The sequence below is a fragment of the Equus przewalskii genome, chromosome 25 (assembly GCF_037783145.1).
Source record: "Equus przewalskii isolate Varuska chromosome 25, EquPr2, whole genome shotgun sequence".
NCBI classification, from domain to species: Eukaryota; Metazoa; Chordata; class Mammalia; order Perissodactyla; family Equidae; genus Equus; species Equus przewalskii.
This window is the reverse complement of record NC_091855.1, coordinates 22,647,716-22,668,835: the sequence shown is the minus strand read 5'-3', so window position 1 is coordinate 22,668,835 and position 21,120 is coordinate 22,647,716. Positions and strand designations below refer to the sequence as shown.

General features: G+C 51.6%; 1 protein-coding gene across 6 annotated transcripts in view; it reads right to left on the bottom strand.

Annotated features, from left to right (window-relative positions):
• The window catches only part of ADCK1 (aarF domain containing kinase 1), a 138,562-nt gene that overhangs the window by 19,451 nt on the left and 97,991 nt on the right, over window positions 1–21,120 (bottom strand). For 3 of the 6 annotated variants that reach the window (XM_008536602.2, XM_008536595.2, XM_070593291.1), the window contains 4 exons: window positions 19,093–19,242; window positions 17,677–17,874; window positions 12,138–12,331; window positions 7,384–10,844 (listed from right to left, as the gene is read on the bottom strand). In XM_008536602.2, coding sequence (XP_008534824.1) covers window positions 10,673–10,844; window positions 12,138–12,331; window positions 17,677–17,874; window positions 19,093–19,242 — 714 coding nt within the window. In that variant the 3' untranslated portion in view covers window positions 7,384–10,672. Of the gene's footprint in view, window positions 1–7,383; window positions 10,845–12,137; window positions 12,332–13,279; window positions 17,130–17,676; window positions 17,875–19,092; window positions 19,243–21,120 lie in introns of those variants that run through there. The other 3 variants (XR_011532806.1, XM_070593289.1, XM_070593290.1) reach the window with 3 other exon arrangements.

The following is a 21,120-nucleotide window of genomic DNA, read 5'->3' as shown; positions in this document are numbered from 1 at the left end:
GACCAGAAAATGGCATATAATGTAGCCAACCCAATAGCCTTTACTCTCCTTGTCTCAACAATAGCAATAACAGTAAGAACTTATTATAATTTAGCCCTGCTTGCTCTCGTTCAGCTCTCTGGAGAGTGTCCAGTCTATACTTGTCTCTTTATTTTCCATCCCTGTAGACATCTCTATCATTCTCCTCTAGATTTCCTCTAGGCCCTGCACATCCTCCAAACATGGGTCCAGGGGTCTTAAAGTTAATAGCTGCAATGATAATGACTCTCCTGATTAAAAATCAGATACTCGATTTAAAGTAACTTACACAGAAAACGGGGAGGCAGATTAACTGGCTCATGCTGAAAAATGAAAGATGGATCTGGCCTGCAGGAATGACTGCAGAGTGACTTTGAATCCAGGGGTTCAAAGGATGAGGCAGGCAAGATAGCCACTGGAGCTTAGCAACTAGTGGAAAGGCCGTCATTCTCCATAGCTCTAGCTGAAAGTCACAGGAAGGTCCTTGGGTCATGAGCCCATACCAGAACAAGGCTCTGTGACCAGAGAGACGGCCTTCTGTCTACTCCCAAAGCCTGTAGGAGATGCTGAATCTGCACACTTCCAAGAACGGGCATCCCTGCAGGAAAAGGCAATTCTGTTAAAGCTGCAAGGGATGCTGGGTAGATAAACTGTCCACTCGCACACTGTGTATCTGTCAGTTCTTAGCGCTGCCTTTCCCTGTCACTTTCCCTGGCACTGTCTACTCACATTCACCACAGCCCTCTGAGTAGAGCAACCCATGGACAACCACCCCGTTTCACAGCAGGGGAAGCCGAGGCTCAGAGGCTAAAGCAACTTGCCCAGGGACAGCAGAACTAGAGCAACGGGCCTGACCTCCAGCTGCCTGGCCCAGTGTGAGTGGCACTGGCCCCTGGTCGGAGAACCCGGTCCAGGCCAAAGGTAGGAAAAAGCTCAGAGCCTACTCCGGACACATCCTGCCATCAGATTACTATGGACATAAACTGCTACAAGTCAGAACTCACTTCTCGTCAGCTCCTTAAAATGTCCTGAGTGTTTACGGTTTCTCTGCTCAATCTCCTCACAGTCTTGTCATTTCTCCCTGCAGCCTTGGGAAAGAGAGAAGGAAAAACGGCAGAACCTCTTGTATAGTCCTATTTACTAAGGGGCAAAATGGAGTCTCTGCCAATGTTAACTCCACTACAAGGATTTCCCTAGAAGGGGATGTACCCCAGCATCCTCAATGCCCCAAGGGGCTGGATGTCCGAGGCCCCACTGGCCGGGTGAGCTCTGGCCATACAGGCCCACTCTCTGCAGAGAAATGACTGTTCATGGGTGCTCCTGCCCAGCTGCACGCACTGTAGGAGGCACAGAAGCCACCACTGCAGAAGCCCCCCAGCTCCAGGCTGAGGAGGCCACAGGGAGGCAGGGAGGGTGCAACCTCCAGAGGGCAGGGTGGCAGCAGTCCATTCTCAGAGGGAAATAAGAAGTCAGGGGTTGAGAGCCCAAGCTCTAGCTGCAGACCACTTTGGTGCAAAGCCTGGCTCCACCATTTACTCCCTCTCTGCCTCCAGCAAGCAACCTAAGCCCTCTGTGCCTCAGTTTACTCACCCATACAAAGGGGATCATAGTGGCCCCTAGACCTCATCAGGTTGTCACATGAATTAAGTGAAATTGAGTCCATGCAAAGAAGTTAGCACTTGGTCAGTGCTCAGTAAGTATTAGCTGTTCTTCTTTTTGCTATTGTTTTATCATTTATTGACAGCTAATTCTTCTCCCTAGAACAAAGCCTAGCTCAGCATTTCCAAGGCTACCACAGGATTCAGCGGTGTGGTAGATAGACTAGTGCCGCCCCCCCCCGCAAAGATGGCCTCTTCCTACTCCCTGGGACCCGCACAGGTTCCCTTACATGGTGGTCAGAAGATTTGTAGGAGGGATAAGTTCAGGCTCTTGAGATGAGGAGAGCTTCCTGGATTATCCAGGCAGGCCCAAAGTAATCGCAGGCGCTCAGGAGAGGTGGGCAGGAGGGTCAGAGTCGGAGAAGGAGCTGCGACGAAGGAAGCGGAGGTAGAAGTGACAGAGCCACGAGCCGAGGAAGGTAGGCAGGCTCTAGAACCTGGACAATGATCCTCCTCTAGGGCTTCCAGAAAGAACGCAGCCTGTCTGATACCTTGACATTTGGACTTCTGACCTAAAATAGCAAATTTGTGTTGTAACCCGACATGGGGCTCCTGACCAGCCCCTTCGGGCCATGGGCACAGGGAGCATTTGATTAAAGAGCACTCAGAGACAGCCTCGGCATGCTCTAAAGGCACCCCGTCCGCAGTCATTTCTTCAACACATGTTTATCATACGTCTAGTTTTGCAAATAGCCCATGGCTATACTCACCACTCAGCAGGGGGCTCGGCTGAGACACAGGCTCCTTCCATCTTTCTGGTGAGCTATCCCCAGCCTCTTAGATTTTCATGGGTGATAGAGAGTCTGACTGCATTTTTTACGTTGACCGCAGACAGCTTTAAAGCCCCGCCCCTCCCCTTTCCCTTTTGCCCCTAGTCTGGGCAAGCTTACAAGAAAGCCCAAGGGCTCCCTCCCTTGGTGCTGGCAGAGAAGTTCAAACCATGCAAACCCTGGCCCCCACAGGGGAGCCCTCATCTTTGTCCCTACCCCCTAACAGCAATAAAAACCAGAGCCACCCCACAATGCCTTGTTCGTGTTTCACTTCAGACCAAACCTGAGCCCTTCTCCTCGGGGAATCCTTTTGCTAGTTACTATGTAGGCAATAAACTTTATTTCACAGTCATTGCTGCCAGTGTGTCATTCATTCCAACACCCATAAATGCCTAGGAGGGGGGCTACCCAGGATCCAGAAGGGGATGCTACATGCCCAAATAAAACATCATGTTGTACTTATTGCCTCAAAGTCACAAACAGACTGCTATAGTTCCAGACATCCAAAACCACATGCCAGCACCCCCTGCAAGAAGGAAGAAGGAAAGGCAACGCTAACAACCTATACTCTTATCAATTTCCAAAGAAAAACTTGCTAGGGGCCGGCCCGGTGACGCAGCGGTTTAGTGCACACGTTCCACTTTGGCGGCCCGGGGTTCACCAGTTCGGATCCTGGGTGCGGACATAGCACCGCTCAGCAAGCGATGCTGTGGCAGGCGTCCCACATATAAAAAGTAGAGGAAGATGGGCACGGATGTTAGCTTAGGGCCAGTCTTCTTCAGCAAAAAGAGAAGGATTGGCAGCAGATGTTAGCTCAGGGCTGATCTTCCTCAAAAAAAAAAGAAAAGAAAAGAAAAGAAGAAAAACTTGCCAGAATCCCTCCATAAGCTTCCCCTTCCCCTTTAATGTCATGTGCCACTTCTAGCTGCAAGGAAGGCAGGGAAAGCAAGACCTCACTTTTTCAGCCTTTCAAGTAGAGGGCAGGCAAGAGCTAAGGGGGTTGGGAAGAGTCTGCCATGGGGGCTAATAATAAAAATAAACACCATTTATTGAACACTTACTGTGGTTTCTCTTCTCCAAGCACTTCTATAAGTACACTGCGTATATTATCTAATTTGATCCTCTCAATGACCCTATGAGCTAGGTACTATTATCCCCACTTGTCAAACTGAGGAATTGAGGCCCAGAGAGATTGCATTACTTGTCCAAGATCACACAGAACCCTGAGGGCAACAGGATTTGAACTCAGGCCAACTCTCGAGGCCAGGCCCTTAAATACTCCCCTGCATGGCCTGCCTCAGCAATGGGGGCAGCCACTGTCCACGGACATTTGTGGACACTCTGATGCACACATGCTTACACTGGGCCCAAAAAAGGGCCAGGGAAGGAGACCCCCCCCCCCCAACACCAACTACACACAGCCCTGGCAGCTCCAAGAGGACAGGGAACAGCCAGAGCCCTTGACCTTTGTCCCTAATTCACCAGCCTGGAAGGACTTTATGTCCCCACCAGCATCAGCCTCGGAAAGAGGATAGTCCATGCTGCTGACACTCCATCCTTCAATCCGCCCTCTCCGTTATTACCCACCTAGAGAAAGGGCCACCCCCTCTTCCATCACTCAGGGCTAGGGGTCACGTTTGAAACGGTCAACCACCAGCCTAAGCGAGACTCTGACTTCACCCCTCCGGGCCCTGAGAAGTGGCTGCCCGGTCAGGCTGGTGCAGAGGGCACCAGGTCCACCACTCAGGGGTGACTGACCAGAGGGGTCCCTGCCAACCCTCCAAGGATGATGTCTGTTTCTAGAGTTTCAGATACACCTGGAAAACACAATCCGTAGTGCCAGGCCCATCTTGGAGGATGGAGCTTGATGTCCATGCTTCTGAAGTTACATCCATTTGTCATGACATTTGTGTGTACACTTAAAACGTTAATTTGTGTTAAATGTAAACATTAAAACTACACTACACTACCACCTTTATTACCTTGTGTGGGAATATCTGCATTTTTCAGTTTCCTGGGAGCCTTTTAATTTAGAAACAGCCAGGCCTCCTTAATCTCAAAGAGGCTGTGCCTCATGCCCACATGCGGAACAGTCCCTCAGCTGCACTTCTTCCGTCTCCACAAGACACTGGGAAGCTGTGTGAGCCTAAAGCAGGGATCCCAACCCTGCCTGGGGAACTTGAAAGGACAAAAACAAGTCAGTCATGTTGACATCAGGTTTCCCCGGATACGATGCGATGAGAGGGGCACTTCACCTCTGTGGTAGACTTCCCCAAACCCATAACCCCGGTCGAATCACAAGAAAACCAAACTGAGAGTTGTTCTTGTTAGTGCCATCAAAGTGGTTCTGACCCCTAGCGACCCTGCGGACAGCAGAGCGGAACCCTGCCCGGTCTTTCTGCGCCATCCGCTCACCCTCCAGTCTCCAGCAGACAGTGCTCTGCTGCTGTTTATAGGGTTTTCATGGCCAGTTTTTTCAGAAGTGGGTGGTCAGGTCCTTCTTCCTAGTCTGTCTCAGTCTAGAAGCTCCACTGAAACCTGTCCACTGTGGGTGACCCTGCTGGTATTTGTAATACCGACGGCACAGCTTTCAGCATCAAAGCAACACGCAGCCACCACAGTACGACAACTGACAGACAGATAGTGTGGTTCCCTGACAGGGAAATGAACCTGGACCGCAAGGGTGAGAGCACTGAGTCTGAACCACTAGACCACCAAAAACTGAGAGACATTCTACAAAACACCTGACCAGTACTCTTCCAAAGTGTCAAGGTCATAAAAAACAAGGGAAGTCTGAGGACCTGTCACAGAGCAGAGGAGACAAGAAGACAGGACAACTGGGTGCAATGTGGTGTCCTGGATTGGATGCTGGAACACAGAGAGGACAGTGGTGGGGAAACTGGTGAAATCTAAATAGTATTGTACTAACGTTAACTCCTTAGTATTAATAAAGGTACCACGGTTATATAAGATGTTAACCCAAGGGAAAGCTAGGTGACAGGTATATGCAATTGCAATCTTTGCAATTCTACTGTAAATCTAAGGTTGCTTCAAAATAAAAAGTTCAAAATAAAACAAGAAAAGTTTTTTAAATGCCTGGCCCACACTCAAACCAATTAAATCAGAATCATGCCTTTCAAAGTTCTCCTGGTGATCACAATGTGCACGTAGGGCCCAGAACCACCCAGCAGAGATTTCAACTGTGAGCATATACATCAGAATTTCCCGGAGGGCTTATTAAAACAGATTGCTAGGCCGCACCCAGAGTTTCTGATTCAGCAGGTGTGGAGCTGGGTCCGAGACTTTGCTTTTCTAACAAGCTCCCAGCTTATGCTGAGGCTGCTGGTCCCAGGACCACACCCTCAGAACCACCGATCTAGATCCTTGCAGCTCAAAGTGTGGTCCACGGACCAGCAGCAGCAGCATCCCCTGGGAACTTGTCAGAAATGCAGAGACTCCGGTCCCACCCAGACCCACAGAATCAGAATCTGTGCTTTAACAAGAGCCCAGGTTATTCGCTTATACATGAAAGTTTGAGAAGCACTGCTCTAGAACAAAGTGCAGGCAGAGGGGATGAGGAAATGGAGCCAACCTGGCAGAGGTCAGGGGCTTGACATCCATCACTTCACCAGCCCAGCCTGCCCTCTCACACATGGGAAAGGGAAAAATAGAAAGAAACATCAGAGGAACTATGCAACTAATAAACGAAAGGCAAAACCAAGCAGAAAGAGCGTTTTCTGCCCCGGGCGTGCTGTCCAGGGGCACAGTGACCTGGCTGGGAGGGGAGCTAGCTGCTGGTGGGGGTTAAGGCAGCCTCCAGAGAAACCAGGCCAGGAGGCACTCACCACAGGAAGATGGACATTGCAGCTACCACCCAAGGTTTCATATTTACTCTGCTGAGGGCTGACCTCATCCTTCCTTTAGAAAAGGAGAGAGTCCAGCCAGTCTGTGCAGCTTCATAATAGGCATTACTTCACGGAAAGGAAGCAGGGAGAAAAGGAGGGAGGAAAGGAGGTGAGAGCAGAGCCTTTTTGAACAAACCGGCTTTTACCAAAATGTTTGCAGACTTAAGGCTGGGCCTCCCACAGTCCCCCTTGGCCAGTTACCAGTAGCAGTGGCAGCAGGTCACTTGACATTCGAGGCCTCTCGTTAAGCAAAAGCCCTCCCAATCCAGCCCGACAAACATCATCGCTCCAACAGCCCAGGCTGCAAGGAACACACCACACTCTGTGGCTTTATCAGTCCTGTCCATTAAGAACTGCCCAGGGGCCAGCCCGGTGGTGCAGCAGTTAAGTGCGCACATTCCGCTTCAGTGGCCCTGGGTTCGCCGATTCAGATCCCAGGTGAGGACATGGCACCACTTGTCCAGCCATGCCGTAGTAGGCATCCCACATGTAAAGTAGAGAAAGACGGGCACGGATGTAAGCTCAGGGCCAGCCTTCCTCAGCAAAAACAGGAGATTGGCAGCAGTTAGCTCAGGGCTAATCAGCCTCAAAAAAAAAAAAAAAAAGAACTGCCCAATCACCAGTTCCCAGCTGAGACCCCAGCTCCTCATGGCTACACCTTGAGACCACTGAAGCCCCAAGCATCACCCTGAGTGGCTCCATTGAACTCTTCTCGCATTTGCTTACACTGAGGGTAATTCTAAACTTCCCAAGTCCTGCCCCTGAGGACTTGCTTGGGTGCCTCTTGGAGCCACTTTGGTTTTCTGAGATGTCATTAGATGCTCGCATCCTCAAAGCCCTGCAGCTGTGGCAGGAGAGAGCTGGGCAGCCTGTGATGCTGAAAGTGACATCTCTGAGCCTGGGAGTGGGCTCGGAGCTGTGCAGAAATTAACCTAACCATCAAACAAGGCAGCATCCCTCACGGAGGCTGAGCGGCACGTGCAGCTTTTTAAATACACAGATGTCAACATCCCTGAAAATAACAAAGTATTCTGAGATTCTAAATATTTGCTTGTTTATTGAGTATTGACTACAAGCCAGGACATTTGCTCCTACTATGAGCTGGGCATATATCTGAGAGTCTCCCGACCAAATGGAATGTAGAGTTAGAATTCCTCTCTCCTCCGCCTGAGAAGAGGAAGAGGAAGGGAGGAAAAATAGCCACGTTCCCCAAATCAAAGAAGCCAACACCTGAAATGACTAAGTATCCTGTGTTAAAAGAGAAAACACTCTTCAAAGTAAGCTGGTGGTGCCTTCCTGACACATTGTCACTGTAGGAGAAAAAGTTGCAGGATTTTATTGGGAAGCACCACACCCAAACGAGTTCATGGCAAGTTCCCCAGGACAAAGAAGGGAGCAGGGCAAAGGTCCCACATGGAAGCTCACGCGAGCTATCTCTGAAGCACAGAATAGACACCAGGAGAGAACCTCCTGCTATGGCTCTGGGCTCCAGAGATAGCTCCACCCAGGCTGAGCAGAAGGCACAGGCCAGGGGTCAGTGGATAAAGATGCAGATCAGGCCAAGTGCACAGGATGAGAAGACACAAGAGTGACTGTTACATAATAATTTGTCTTGGTGCCTGGTTCCTGGGAAAGAACCTCTAACTCTTTGCACTTTCTCAGTGATAGGAGCATCTCTGATATCTATGGTATGCCCCTTGGACCACACCTGAGTTTACACTAGGTGACTCAGGATGGAGGTGATAGCAGCCCCATCTCTCTGGGGAGAGGCGAGGGGCTGGAGATTGAGTTCAAGCATGTGGTCAATGGTTCACTCAACAGTGTCTCTGTCATGAAACCCTGATAAAAACTCTGAACACTGAAGCTCAGTGAACACACTGATACGCCGAGAGGGTGCTGCGTCCTGATTCTGTGGGAGAGGACATGGAAGCTCTGCATCCAAGACCCTCCTGGACCTCACCTTATGTGTCTCTTCATTTGGCTGGTCCTGATTTGTATCCTTTATAATAAAACTGTAATCACAAATATAGTGATTTCCTGGGTTCTGTGAGTCATTCTCACAAATTATTGAACCTGAAGGGGTTAGGGGAACCTCTGAATTTGTAGTCAGTTTCTCAGAATTGCAAGTGTTCTTGGGACCCCCAAACCTGCAGCTTGTGTCTGAAGTGAGGGCAGTCTTACGGGGAATGATGCCCTTAAGCCTGTGGAGTCTGCACTAACTCTGGGTGGTCAGTGTCAGAATTGCATTACAGATCATAGTGGTCCAGGTCCATCCTGTCTTGGGCCCCAGAGAAAATGCTGGACTGTCTGAATTTTCCAGGACTTTTTGTCTCCTTTACCCATCCACTCCTCCACCTCCAGTGAAAATCCAATTTCCTCTGAAATCAGGATGTTTGGGACCCAAATTAAGGCACATATGACAGCCCAAAGAGCAAGTATAATCTATATCTACAGCACTATGGAATAAAAAACAAAGCGTGGACCACTACTTAGCAGCTGTGTGACTTCAGGCAAATTGCTAAACCCGTCTGAGCCTTGGGTCCCATCTCTGTAAGATAAGGCTAATGACCCTTCCCCTCATAGAGTTAATAGGACAATTCAATGGTATACCTTACTTACACAGAGCGTAGCGTGTTCTCTTCCACGTGGAAGGCACTCAATAATCATCAGCCTACTCTCTTCCTATTTTCAAACTGCCCTGTACCAAACTCTCCCAGCCTCTCTGTTCTCCCTGGATATCTGTTCTGGGTGCTGGGCCCACTGGCAACATGCTGATGTTTTAGATCCCAGGCCAGCAGGAAGCCAACCATTAAACCAAAAGCGAAAAGCAAGTAACAATTACCTTGAACAAAAAGGACATTTATATTTACTTCAGTGCCTATAAAAGACACCATAAAATATAATATGCAGCATGCATCCCCGTGATTAACAACAGATCTTGCAAATTATTCTCTCAGGTCCCTGGGTGCATCCAACTGGTCACTAAGAACAATTAATTCTTTCAGGAAATAAAGGGATTGCAATCATCTCTGGTCAGTGGAAAATCTGCTTGTTGTATCATGAATAAAGAGAACAGAAAATGAGACTCAAATTCGAGGTTTTTGTGTCCCACGAGTGGGGTGAAGTAAGGTCAGAGAGACTCAAATACAATTACTGTCTGTGAGCATGGGTGCTCAGTGGGAGCGAGGACCAGCCAAATCTGAGGTCTTGGGGACCTGAGACCACAGATCAGGAGTTAGAGCAGGAGTCTGGGGCTCCCAGGAACAGGAGCAGATGATCGAGCTGGGCAAGGGGCAGGCTGACAGCAGGCAATAAGGTGGGAGAACAGAGTCCAGGCAGGGGACAAGCAGGTTTCAGAGTGACTGAGTCACAGTGACGGGTTTAGACTAGTCTTCAGGACTGGGTGCTTCGAATGACGAACCAAAGGGTCAAGTCAGGAAGCAATTAGTAGAACAAGACGGGTGCCCAGGTCACAGAGAATGAGGTGAGAACCCACGGGAACGAAAGTCCATGGTTTCAGCTGAGCCTCCGAGTTCCTGGCCTCGGTCTCCTCAACTCTTCCGACCAAGCGCTCAGTCCCGGAAAGGGACAGAACCTACAAGGAGCAGGAAGTGGCCCCACAGTGGAAGGCTGAAGGATACAGGGGCAAGAAGCCAAGCAGATCACAATGGCATGTGGCGTCCAGGTCAACTCTTACCTAATGGCCACAGAGGATTCACTCACAACCTAGAATAAAAATCCCACTGACCAAGCCCTGCCCTGCAACCTGAAGGGTTTTTATTGAAATTCAGCACACAAAACACCAAAGGGGTCACCACGACTCAACAGAGCCTGCCTCAGGTGCCAAGCACCTTGCGAAGGGGTGATCCCTACGGGGAGTGAAGGGCAAGGAGAGGGAACCTGTTCTCTAGCGAGCTCAGAGACCATGCACCCCTCCAACAAAGTCAAACTTCCTACAAGTTAAATATGCTCTCAGTGGGAATCATGGTCCCTCCTGACAATAGGAACGGTTAACGGAAGTGGGAGGCATCCAACCCAATGGCACATACCAGGAGTGGGAAAGTAGACAGCGGTACCTTCTCCCTGGATAAGCAGAGAAACCTATTGCATGGTACAGCATGTGGGCCCAGAGACAAGGGCTACAGTGGGGGAGAGGAATTCCAGAGGTGGAATATACGGGGCCACGGACAGTGACCGTGGGGCTCCAGGCCACCATGTGGCAGAAACGGCGCAACTGAGACATGAGGAAAGAGAGGAGTGAGGAAGACCTCTTGCCCACCATAGGGTCACACTGTAAAGGGGAAGAGGGCAGTAAGTCCACTCAGTGTGGAGCAGGCAACAGCCAGCAAAGCAGGGCCAAGACCCAGCTGGCCAGCCTGAGCCCCTTCACACGCAGAACGAGTTCATGAAGGTTGATCTGCCATAAGCTGAGGGTCTCGCTGAAAGAGATCTGGGTCCTTCTGAAGAACGAACAGGTATTCCTCTTCTTGTGCCTACAGGAGGAAGAAGACAACAAGAGAGAAAGAGGCAAGAAACACTCAGTATCCTTTAGAAAAATGGAAGATGGTGGCTTTGCCAACTCGCCAGCTCCCTGTTCCAGTGGACGACTCCTGGTTACGTGATCATACCACCGTCCAATCAGGGACCAGCGGAACGCAACTGTACCAAAGGCGTTTTCCAGATAAGCCAGGTAAGCAAATGCTGTAGTTTCACAGGGTATCAAGGGCCTAGTGGACCCACTGAGTAGAACAATCCAATGTTTCTCTTCTTCCAAAAGTATAGTGAATATATGCCAATCCAGAAGCCCCCAGACTCAAATATAAAAGCTTTCCCAAACTTTCTATGGGTAAGAGTCACCTGGAAACTTGGTCAGGTGGTCCTGGGAGGCTGGTCCTGAGACTCAGCCCAGCTCAAGCCCTTCTGCACCAACAAAAGGCCACGATGAGATTGGTGTTACGGTGATAACCTATTCAGGACTTTGCTTCCTGAACCCTCAGAGGAAGAATAAATCACGTTCCGCCCTTTCCTCATACCGTCTATTTTGCTGTAATCTAATTCCATACTTGATAGTGGGTACATGATATATGTGGTCCACTCTCCTTCACCAGTTTCCCAGAATGACCCATTCCTCGCCTAGGATGGATAGGCTCGGAGTTGACCACAGTCCAGGCCTCCCCTCTCGGGTGAGAACATGCAGCCACAGCATGGGCCTTCCCATGTATTCACCACCCTCAGGTGGAAAGGCCTAGAACCCTTATTCCTCTGCCACTACCTTCCTGAGGAAGCACCATTCCCTTCCTCATCAACACCCCAAGGGTGATGAGGCATCCAAAAAGATCTGAGATCCCAAGAAAGCCTGCTGGTGACACTTTCCTGGAGTCACAGTCACACTGACAGGGAAAAGGATACTGGCCTTGCTGCCTGGCCAATCCTGGGGAGACGGGTCCCAGGACCAGTTAGAGGTGGGATGTGCATCAGGGCTTCCTGAATTCAAGCCCAGGGGACACTCGGATGGGACTGAAACTCTCAGAAAACATTTCAAACTTTACTAAGGGTAAAGCTTGACAGGTAGGGTGGGATCCTAGAATCCATTATTTTAACAAGTACAGGTGGCTCTCTGGAGCATCCAAAAGCATCACTCAGTTCACTAACTCCCTGTAGGGAGATGGGGAGATTGGGAAGCTCAGGCAGGGCCCTGGGGACTACGGGAGGAAGTGGAGGTAAGTGGGACCTCTGGGACAGGCCAGGGAGCCAGAAGGAGAGGAGAAGCTGGAGCCCACACTCACGCGGCCAGCGCTCTGATGCAGCAACGTGACATGTTGAGGAAGGAGCTGGCGCTGGCACGGGTGCCCAGAGCGGCCTCAATGCCACGCAGCAGGTCGTTGGTCTTGAAGATGAGCAGCATCTGGCGTGGCACGTGACTGAGGAGCTGGCTGATCTGGGGCAGGTAGTTGGCCGCATTGTTGCGGATCTCTGAGTCCTGAAGCAGCAACAGGGAGACAGAAATGGATGGTGGGTGTGGCAAGTGAGGCCCAGGGTGGCAGGTGTCCAGGCAGCCTGTGCCCTGAGGGGATGCAAGGAAGCTCCAGGAGGGAGCTTCAGGAGGGCTGCCTTGGCACCACTAGGAGCCCTCGCCAAAGGGCAGCTTAGCACAGGGGGCTTTGTAGCCTGAAAAACCTAGATGGGATGTCTCACCCCAACTTCTGGCCAATCACAGGACACAGTACAGGAGAACATTGACAGGGGCTGGGCCGCATTTCTGCCGCCTCTGCCATCCCTGGCTCCCCACAGCCACAGTCACCAGTACCCATTGCCCAAGCCCCCAAGCCAGGAGTGACTGAGGCAGGAAGTCTAGCTCCCCATCACCCATTGGATGAGGCTGGAAGTAACCAGCCTCTCAGCCCAGGGGTCCACCCTGGCCTTACTCTCCAAGGCTTCTTCCCCGACCGCCAATTTCAGACCAGGCCTGGAAAGAGCCCTGGAAGCTGTTACTGGCTGTCTTGTCCCCCACCCCCTCAGCCAAGCCCAGGCTGGTGCAGTTCATAGGTCTGAGCTCCTGACCCCAACCCAGCTCAGAGTCCTGCCCCAGACCCTGCCCGAGCCCCTGCCCCACCAGACCCACCCAGAGCCCCTGCTGCCCACACAACCACCGCCCATCACTGTCTCAGCCCACCCAGTGCCCGAGGTCCTCATACCCTGGAGCAGGATCCAGGGCTAGCCTTCGCGCCATCCTGTGTGTAAGTTTGGGGTCTGCCTTCCCACCCTTCCCCATCCTTGAGCTCTGCATGGCTCTGGGCAGATAAGTGCCCCTAGCCAGAGTCCTGAGTATGACACTGAGGCTCCGATTCCTTCTCAGTCTCCAGAGAGACAATGATGATGACAACAACGACAATAGCCCACACATACCGAGCATTCACGGAGTACAATGTTTGCACGGATTAACTCATTTAATCTTCACAACAACCCTATCAGGTGAGTGTACTACCCCTATATGAGAGGGGGAAACTGAGGCACTGAGAAGTTAAATAACCTGCCCAAGGGGCACAGCTAATAAGTGGTGAGTCAGGGTTCAAACGCAGGCAGTCCAGCTCCCAAGCCTGCGCCCTCACCACCAGAGTATACTGCCTCTCACCTCACAGTGGATGGTGTGACCCTGGGTAAGTCCTTCCATCTTTTCCAACCCAGTGTCCTCACCTAAAAACAGGAAGGCTAATGCCCTCTGTGCCCATCACCTAGTGGTACAGGGAGGGTCATCAGAAATAAAGTATGGGGAGGTGCAAGGCGCCAACTGAAGTCACAGTGAGGGGCCCAGCGGTGCTGCCAAAGGCTTCCCCACCGGCCACCTCCTCTCAGCCCTGTCAGGCACACCTGTGCACGGCTGATAACTGCGTCACTGTGCAACTTGAAAGTCCCTCAGGCAGGAGCTATCAGACTGGAACATCTCAACACGGAGCCAGACACCAAGAGGCTGTCTGGCTCCCTGCTGCCTCCCACCACAGTGCAGGTCACCCTGCCCGAGGGTAAAGGCCAGATCAAGGCCCTGCTCACCACAGGGACCCCCCTCTAGCAAGGTCAGGACTGGCCTGTTGACAGCCCCTCTCAGCCCAAATATAAAGCACCTGTGCCCAGCCAGGCTGCCTCACAGGGGCATCTGTGAGAGCGGCACCACCTTCAAGCTTGGACGTCTCCTGATGGTGGGTGTCTGCAGTATACCCCACTGGGTGGCTACCCAACAGCCATCCCCCCAGTCTCCTTTGTTAAATGGACCCCATGTTGGTTCACTTGAGTCCTTGGGGCTGTGCTCTCCAGGGAGCCGGAGCCTCTCCCGAGCCCCATGGGGGAGTCCCGATGATCTCAGCCAACGTCGGCTCTGAGTTCAACAACTCCGCCGAGCGATCAGTTTCAGCACAGACATGTGACATGATTCTGGCTAACAGGACATGAGGCGGAGTCTGTTGGAGGACTTCTGGGAAAAGTTTTCTTGCTCTTAAGAAATGATACATGAGAAGAAACAGCCCCTTATTCCCACCTCAGGACAGCACAGAATAAAGATGTACGGCTTGGAGCTGCCACAGTCATCTTGAACTCACGAGAGGAACGCCAAGAGAATCACAGAGGGGTCAGCCCAGAGCCCTGAGATCTCGAGCTGCTCAATTAACCAACCTGGACACACCCACCTCCAGGTGTCTTGTAACGGAGAGAACAAATCCCTAATTGTTTAAGCCCCACTTAGTTGGGAAAACATCCCCTCTGATACAATGTTGGAGGTTCCCCTAATTTTTAATAAGACTAGGACTCAGAAAAACTGAGGCCTCACAGCTTGGAGGATGGCCTGGAGTGGCTAAGTTCATTCTCTGTCTGGGTTTTTGTACAAAGTGAGGAAATGGGGTCCATGTCCCCAGAACCTACACAAATGCCTCTCTCTAGTGGATCTGGTCCCAGGGCTGCAGGGACATTATAAAAAGATGGACAAGACAGGACTGATGCCCTCCAGGAACTCAGCAACTAGTTAGAGAGCTCACATAAGCATACAAATAACTACCGTGCAAGGGAGAGTGAGGGGCCCGCACATGAGTGATGCAAGTATTAAGGGATCACTTTTGGCAAAGCGATGAGGAGACGCTTCCCGGACTCATTTATGGACTGAATTGTGTCCCCTACAAATCCCTGTGTTGAAGTCCTAACCCCAGTGTGACAGTATTTGGAGACAGGGTGGTTAAAGAGGTAATGAAAGATAAGTGCATTCATGGGGTAGGGGGTGCTAATCCAACAGGACTGACATCCTTAGAAGAAGAGGAAGAGACGCCAGGAGTGTGTCCACGCAGAGGAAAGGCCATGTGAGGACACGGGGAGAAGGCGGCCGTCTGCAAGAAGGAAGAGAGGCTTCACCAGAAACCAACCCTGCTGATACCGTGATCTTGGACTTCCAGCCCCTAGAACTGTGAGAAAATAGGTTTCCGCTGTTTAAGCCACCCACTCGATGGTATTCTATATGGCAACCCAAGCAAACTAATACAGTAGGATTTATGCTGAGTCTTTATGAATGAATAAGAATGCAAATACAAAATCCTAACAATAAAAACGAATAGCATTTACTCAGTCCCTATTGTGTGCCACGTGATCTTCTCCATCTTGTGGCTTTACTACCATCTATACGCTGAGGATCCCCAAATTGATATCTCGAGCCTGGATCTCTTACTTTGAGTTCCAGGCTTAACTGCCCTGACACCTCTACCTGAATGCTCAAGAGAACTACTGACGACCCCCACCCAAAATATGTCCTTCCCACAATCTTCCCTATGTCAGGAAGTGGCACCACGCCCACCCTATAACTCACCCCCAAAAGCTATGATGGAACTTTGACTCCTCTGCACACCCAAGCCAACCGAAAGGCCTCTCAATCTCATATCCAAAACACGCCTCAGCTCCATCTGCTTCTCTGCAGCTCCATTGCCATGAGCATAGTCTGAGCCTCCATCATCTCTCCACCCGGAGTCCTGCCCCAGCCTCCTAATTGCCCTCCTGCTCATCTTGCCCCATTCCAGAGAGATACTTAAAATAGCAAGGCTGAGCACGTCCTTCTCCCACTGAAAGCCTTCGCTTTGTACTGAGAATTAATCGGAACTTCTTCCCATGACTTATGAAGGATGCTTTCCCTGCCCAGCACTCCAAATTCTTCTCATTCCACCATCCACCTCTCCACATTCCAGACTGTACTAAACTCTTTCTGTCCCTGGCCTTAGCACATCGTGTACCCTCTGCCTGGAATGCTTTCTCCAAGCTCTTCCTGTGACTGGTGCCTTTCTTGTCCTTCGGGCCTCAGCTTAAATGTCAACTCCTCAGCGAGATGCTCTCAGAGCATCTAATCTACAGCACCCCCCATTACTCACCACCACGGCACCCTGCTTGTTTCCTCCTGGTACCTACAACCTGCAATTATTCCATCTACCTGCTTGTTCACTTGCTTACTGTCTGTCTCCCTCAACCACAGTGCAAATTACATGGAAGGCCTGTCTGTCTGTTCATCATTGGATCTTCAGCACCTAGCCCAGGGTCCAGCAAAAACAAATGTATGCTCAATGAACAAACTTCAGGAACTATAGGGAAGCACTTCACATGCATTATCAATAAAGCCGAAATTATCACCTCCATTCAATAAAGGAAGGAGATTGTCGCTCTTCTTCTGAGACGACAGGCTTTAAACTGTAAGCCTGGAGCAACTGCTGGTCATCTTTGCCCCCAACCTTGCTGGGGAATGACATCAACTTGGAGGAAAGCAGAGCCAAGAGATGGCGAGAGGTGATCCCTTTGGTGACATCATTTGAGATTCTGGATCCAGTCATTCCTCAAGCCCCCTATCATAAGGCAGCCTACAGGGGAGGACGCTGAAGCTCAAAGAGGTGACAAGAACTATCCAAGGTCATGCCACCAGGAAGAGCAGGTGCTGGAACTAGAACCCAGGGCTTTCTGACTGCATAAGCAGGACCGCGACCCTTGTGGTGAGCAGGGACCTCGGTTGAGCCCAAGCCCGTCCCCACGTGGATACAGGTAAGTCTGCATGGGTCTTGCAACCTGACAGCCTGGGAAGACAGAAGTCAAGTCCACGAGGGATTGAGAAGCCCGGGAGGGAGCTCATGCGGAGCCAGGAAGAATGAGATACCCCATAAATCCCTGTTGTGGGGGCAGAGGTTAGGATGAGTACGAGGAGGAGGTGCCGCTAGGACCAGTCTCAGCTCAGCCTCCATGGGACTCTTGTCTAGATCCAGTAGAAAAATGAGCTACAAAGGAAGACCAAAAAAGCTATTTCACTAAAAACCCCACAGGACAATGGGACAAGCAGCACTGCTTGAGTACGACATGAAGAATTGAAGCTCTCCCCCAGGCAGGGTGCCCTAGAGGGACCACAAGGGGGGAGACAATGCCCACCAGGAGATGGCGGAAGTGGTGCCAGACTTATTTACGAGACAGTCCCCGGGGACTCCCAGAAGTCCTGGGTGCGAACTTGGAGGAAGCCTGAAATCTTATGGGAGCAGGTTGGAGCAAAAACCACAGAAGTCTGGATTACACGGTTAACATGACCTTTTTATACCCCAGGTTGATAAGGCCAGGAGGGATACAGTGGGATAAGGTTCCCTTTCCCTCCTTCCATCCAGGGACACTGTTTCTCGCTGTTTCTCATCCAGTATAACTCCAATTCTGCCCACCACACATCTCCACAGCCCACCAGTCTAGAACCTTAGACTCTGGGTTGGAAGGGGTCCAAAGGCCATCTCCGACCCTACCCCTTAAATTCAGGAGAGGGTAGGGCCAGGAGGGGACCATTACCTCAGTGGCAGTCACTGGAGCTTGGCCGATGCCCCTGTTGACGGCATCCCACGACCGGGCGGTCAGCATGCAGGCGAACAAGGGGTAGAGATCGCCGGCTCCCAGGCGCTGGCTGTATTTCTTCACCCTCTTCATGTCCGTCCAGATCAGCGACTGCCAGAGGTGGCAGTAGTCCAGGCGGAACTCTTCCGTGAGCACCTACAGTGGGGGCAGCCGTGGCAGGACCTGAGCCTCCTCACCCCAGGAGAGACCTAGTCCCTGGCTGGTGTGGCCACTGTGAAGGGGGGAGGATGAAGATGGCAGCTCCTGAACAATGCCTGCTTCTCCCCCAAAGTGCAGCCCCCCGAAGGTCCAAGTTCAAAGCTACTATTCGGCCTGCCTTGGTCCTGAGTAGCAGAGACTGCCAACCACCCACCAAAACCACATTCCCGCCTCCCTCCTAGTTAGATGTGGCCCTGCCTCAGCTTTGACCGATGGAATGTGGCAGAAGCTCCACTTTCAGGCCCGGCCCATGAAAACTTTCCCATGCATGCTCTCTGAACCCTCACCCCTGCTCCTGGCGGATGGTGGGACCAGCCCCAGGGAGGCTGGGAGGCAGGGCCTCGGTCAGCCCCTGCCTTCAGACTCCTCCACGCACCCAGCACTGGTCTGTGAGCAAGCAATTAGACGTCTGTTGTGTCTGGGCCAGGGTTCGCTTGGGGGCTGTGTGTGACAGTAGCTAGCCTACCTTCCACTAACAATCCCAACATCACTGAGCCTTTCAAAAGAGGCCAAGATTGTAGGGTATGGGATCAGGGCCCTGAGGGGAGGAGCAGGAGACCATCCAGGAAAACTCCCTGGGACCGTCTGCCTCATGGAATCAAGCCAGGCCCCAGGTACCAGGATTGGCAGTGAACTTCCCAACTTCCAGGCAGGAACTCGTGGCTCACTGGAACCAGCTCTGCACCCCAAGTTCCAGAGGACAGAGTGTGGGGCCATCCAGCCCATCTCAGTTCCAGGCTCCCTTTGCCACTACATTTGACATCCTCACCGGGGCTGAGTTACCCCTTCCCCTGAAGTGCCAGCTCACCTTCAGGCGGCTCCCTTCCCGGGATCTGGGCTAGCCTGGGCTTCCCTGGGAAGCAGGGCTTTTTATAGCTGTAAAGCATTTTCACACATCCAGGCACATTCCCATGCCCTCCTCACAGCGCCTGTAAAGGAGGCATCATCAACCCATTTTACTGGGGAGGAAGCTGAGGCTGGACTCGTAGGACTGTGACTTGCACGGAATGCCATCTCCAAGGGTATGGCAGGGCCCTCTCCGACCACCTTGTCTATCTGCCTCCCGTTTCTGTAGTCGATAGAGGAGCTCAGCAGGCTCTGAGCCCAGAAAACAGCAGGCCCTGGGGCTGGCTGGGTGGGAAAGGCGTCTCCTACCTGGTAGAGCCCGTGGTCCAACAGGATAATCTCTGCCTCTCCCGTGCCCGGGCGCTTCCGCACCAGCACGTTGCCCGGGTGGGGGTCGCAGTGCACGAAGCCATTGACAAAGATCATCTCGCTGTACATCTTGCCCAGGTTGCGCGAGATCTGAAAGAGAAGGGAGGCGGGTGGGAGTTGTGTCGCATTAATACCCGTCTCAGAGACTTCTACTCAGGCCCTTCAACCTGGTCACTCTCAAAAGGAAGGCCAGAGGGACCAAGGGGGCCTGAGCAGTCGTGGTGGAAGTGATGGCTTGAGAGTCTGCGTTCTTGAGTTTAAGGTAGAAGCTAAGCTCCAACCCAGTTCTTAACTTTAGGCGCACATTAGGATCACCTGGAGCTCAGAAATGTTGGGGGTGGTACCCAGGCATCAGTATTTTTCTTTAAAGTTCCCACATGATGTTAATGCATAGCAAGGTAGAAGACCCTCTGCTTCTGGTTTTTCCAATGGCTGTAACTCCCACCTCGCACACCCGCCCCTCCACTCTTGCCCCACTTTTCTCTCCTCTAGTCTCTTACGAGACCCTCTTCATTTTTCCCCCAAAGCCGAATGGAGAGCTGGGACAGGGAGGCAGGGAGCAGTCGCTCCACGTGCCCCTTCCCCAAAGAGCAAGACTAGGGGACTGAGCACCAGGAAGAGGTGAGCCCACCGCCCTCTGGGGCTGCTCCCCTCCCCCCAGCTCCAGGCCAGTCCCAGGCAAACGGGAGTCACAAGCCCTTCTCCCCTTGCCCTGCAGGCCCCTTTCCCTCCTCCCCTCCCCGCCAGAGCCCAATGTTAATCTGATTTATGATGTCTGCCCAGAAGAAATGACACTGGAGAGGCCGTTTAAATCATCCTGTCACTGCTGCTCTCTCTGCCGAGGCGGTCTTCTTATCTCTACTCCCTTTTTATTAGAGCTAAAAGCCGCTTCCCAGCTAGGGAACAGCTGCTGAAAAGAGCCAGACCTGGGCCCACAGATGGTCTGCCGATGGGTTTCCACAGGACAAAGAGATGTTCAACCCAGAAAGATGACACCCCAGGACACACGCTGCCCTTGGCATTCTTCTTAGCCTCAGCTGCATCCCATGGTCACTAACAAACATATCCCAGCCAGAGGAGAGGAGCTGGGGTGGGGAACACAGGGTGGGGTATTAGGATAAAGACTCAACTCCTTTCCTTGGCCTACAAAGTCCTGCACGACCAGGCCCAGCCTCCCTCCCTGGTCTCATCTTGTACCACAATGACATTCCAGCCAAATCTGCTCTCTCTCCTCCAATGATCCCTGTGCCTTCCTACCTCAGGGCCTTTGCACATGATACTCCCTCTGCTAAGAGCATTCCTCCCCTCTCCCCTTCACCTGGCTCACTCACTCCTCTCTTCCTTCCCACCCCAGTTCAGCATCACCTCCCTGGGGAAGCCTTCCCTGACCTCCAAGACCAGATGAGGTTCTCCTGCCATAAACTCTCATAGTACACGGTACTTTCCTTTCATGGCCCTAGTACTCTATCTGTGTCATTATTTGATAATGGCCACCTAGCCCGCAATCATAGGCTCCCAAGATGGCAGGGACTGGCTCTATTTTATTAAACAGCTTTATTGAGGTGTAATTTACATACCATAAAATGGCTCTATTATGCACCCACTCGCCTGTAACAGGCCAAACGTGTGAACAAAGGACTCTGCCTTCAACATGAGACCTTGTCTCTCCGTGTTCTTCTGAGATGTCATGGTTCCTACCTCTGACGCTCATCCTAGCCCCATTAATCTCCTCTGAATCCCAACTGATTATAATTGGCCCCAAAATGCATCATCAAGAATAACCCTATGTTAGCAACAATAACTGACATCCTTATTAACAGCCCTAAAAGTTGGTACAATTATGATCCCCATTTTGCAGATGAGGGACTGAAACCTGTCAATATTTAACTTACCTGGAGCTACATGACAATAAAGAGGTAGAGACAGGATTCAAACTAGGTGTGACAAGCCCCCCCGCCCCCAGCCTTC